This window comes from Bison bison, unplaced genomic scaffold, assembly GCF_000754665.1.
Source record: "Bison bison bison isolate TAMUID 2011002044 unplaced genomic scaffold, Bison_UMD1.0 scf7180017864180, whole genome shotgun sequence".
Classification (NCBI taxonomy): domain Eukaryota; kingdom Metazoa; phylum Chordata; class Mammalia; order Artiodactyla; family Bovidae; genus Bison; species Bison bison.
This window is the reverse complement of record NW_011494752.1, coordinates 9,240,348-9,242,307: the sequence shown is the minus strand read 5'-3', so window position 1 is coordinate 9,242,307 and position 1,960 is coordinate 9,240,348. Positions and strand designations below refer to the sequence as shown.

The 1,960-nt window shown below is 66.6% G+C and overlaps 1 protein-coding gene across 1 annotated transcript in view; it reads right to left on the bottom strand.

Moving 5' to 3' along the window:
- The window catches only part of RNF112 (ring finger protein 112), a 5,818-nt gene that overhangs the window by 2,310 nt on the left and 1,548 nt on the right, over nucleotides 1-1,960 (bottom strand). Inside the window, 7 exon segments of the mRNA XM_010843177.1 lie at nucleotides 41-152; nucleotides 229-285; nucleotides 532-582; nucleotides 985-1,089; nucleotides 1,263-1,391; nucleotides 1,503-1,709; nucleotides 1,906-1,953. Coding sequence (XP_010841479.1) covers nucleotides 41-152; nucleotides 229-285; nucleotides 532-582; nucleotides 985-1,089; nucleotides 1,263-1,391; nucleotides 1,503-1,709; nucleotides 1,906-1,953 — 709 coding nt within the window.

The window sequence follows — 1,960 nt, the reverse complement described above, 5'->3', positions numbered from 1 at the left end:
AAATAAAGGAGGGGGAGCACTCTGAGCTAGCTCCCCATACCTGCCCCATCTTCCCGGCCCTCCGTCCCCTCCCTCACCTGGATGACATCGCCCACGTGACCCTGCCAAGCCTTGCTGGGGTGGGAGGAGTCACGAACTAAGAGGTCCAGGTGCTGGAAGAGAAGGGGTGCTGACAGCAGCAGCTGGGGCGTCGGGGTCTGGGCTCCAAGTCCAGAGACGGGCTCTCACCTGGATTGGCACCATGCCATAGTGTCTGCCCATCACCTCGGCCACGTGGACAAACGTCTGGGGACGGGGCACAGAGGTCACAACTGGACCACTCCAAAGATGTGCCTCCCAGCCCCTGGAGGACACCCTCCCAACTCCCAGCCCAGGACCCTCTGGCCTCTCCTCAGCCCCCAGCCCACAGCCCTGCTCCAGGTCACGAAACCCTGGGGCAGAGCCCGGCAGCACTCAATTCCAGCTGCCCAGTCCCCTGCCTCACAGTCAACACAGGGACAGAGAGCAGCCCCAGGCCAGCCATCCCCTCACCTCCAGGTGCTCCAGGTCTGTGTCCTTCAGCTCCTGAGAGGCCGTGAGGATCTGCAACCAAGGAGAACAAGGTGCGGGAGGGGCTGTGATGACAAGGAGATGCTGGGAGGACTCCGGCAAGGAAGGATCCTCAGGTGGACTGTGGGGCTCAGAATGTGGGAGGGATCAGCCGGGGAGGGGAACCCCTTGCACCCTGCAGTGGGGCAGGACTGGCCTGACCTTGGTGGGGTGGAGGGCAGGCCCAAGAATGGTCCACAGACCTTCAGCTGCCCCAGGAACCTTCAACCGAACTTTAGGACAAACCATATTCCCACCTTCCCTAAGGTCATCCCCTCGCAGGGGTGCCTCCAGAACCTGCTCTGGGGCCAAGGTGACCTTCCTTGGTGGGACCAGGCTGGGCTAAGATGGTCCTGGGAAGGTGGAGAGGGCCTTGAGGAGCTAGCAGGGCCTCACCTGGTAGGAGCTCAGCATGGAGGTGAGGGCGCACAGCCGGGTCCTTGTTTCCCTGCTCAGCTCCGGGCTCATGACGTCCCCCGTGTCCACCAGGAACACGGCCACCTGCGTGGAGTGCCAGCTGTGGGTCAGCCTGCCAGGCGCCTCCCCAACCCTGCCCCTTCCCACCCCGCATTCTCATCCTGGCCCCCAAAGCTTTCCTGCCCATCACCTTCTCTGCTCCCCAGCCCCCGCACTGCCCGAATCGGCCTGGACCCCTCCGTCCCTTCACCCCTCACCTTCCTCCCCTCCTTCCCCAGCAGGAAAGGGTGGCTCCACATCCAGATGCCCCTAGAGAGGCCGTTGGCTCCCCACCTAAATCCCTGCCCGGAGCCCGCGCTCCTCGGCCAGCTGCCCTCGCCGGACGCCTAAGGAACAGAGAAGCAGAGCAACTTTGGACCATCCGGCCCTGCTCCCTTCGCCAAGCCCGGCTGGGACCCTGGTCCTGTCCCCCAGTCCTCGCCCGGCCCCGCGCTCACCAGGCCGGGCAGGCCCTGGAGCAGGTGGTTGAGGAGGAAGGTCTTCCCTGAGTGTGGCCCCCCCAGGACGGCGAGGAGGCAGACCGGGGTGTCCCTGGCCAGCGGGTGCTTCAGGCAGCGGTTGATGGCGCCCATTCGCAGGATGAGGCCCCCCGAGGCGTTGATCCGCACCAGCAGCAGCGGCTCAGCCCGCACAGCGCAGGTCTCCTGGGCCCAGAGACGAGGTTCCCTGAGCACCAGGCTGGAGCGTGTCTACCCCGAACTCCGCTCCCTCCGTCGCCCCGCCCCATAGCCACGCCCTCCGTCGCCCGCCCCCTCCGTCGCCCCGGCCGAGGCCGGCATGCTCACCTCCATGGCCCGCCCCTCCTCCGCCCGCCCCCTCCTTCCAGGTCCAAGCCGGCACCTGCAGCGCGGCGGCGGGCAGCGGCCTCTGCGGCAGGAGCCTCATCCTCTCCCCC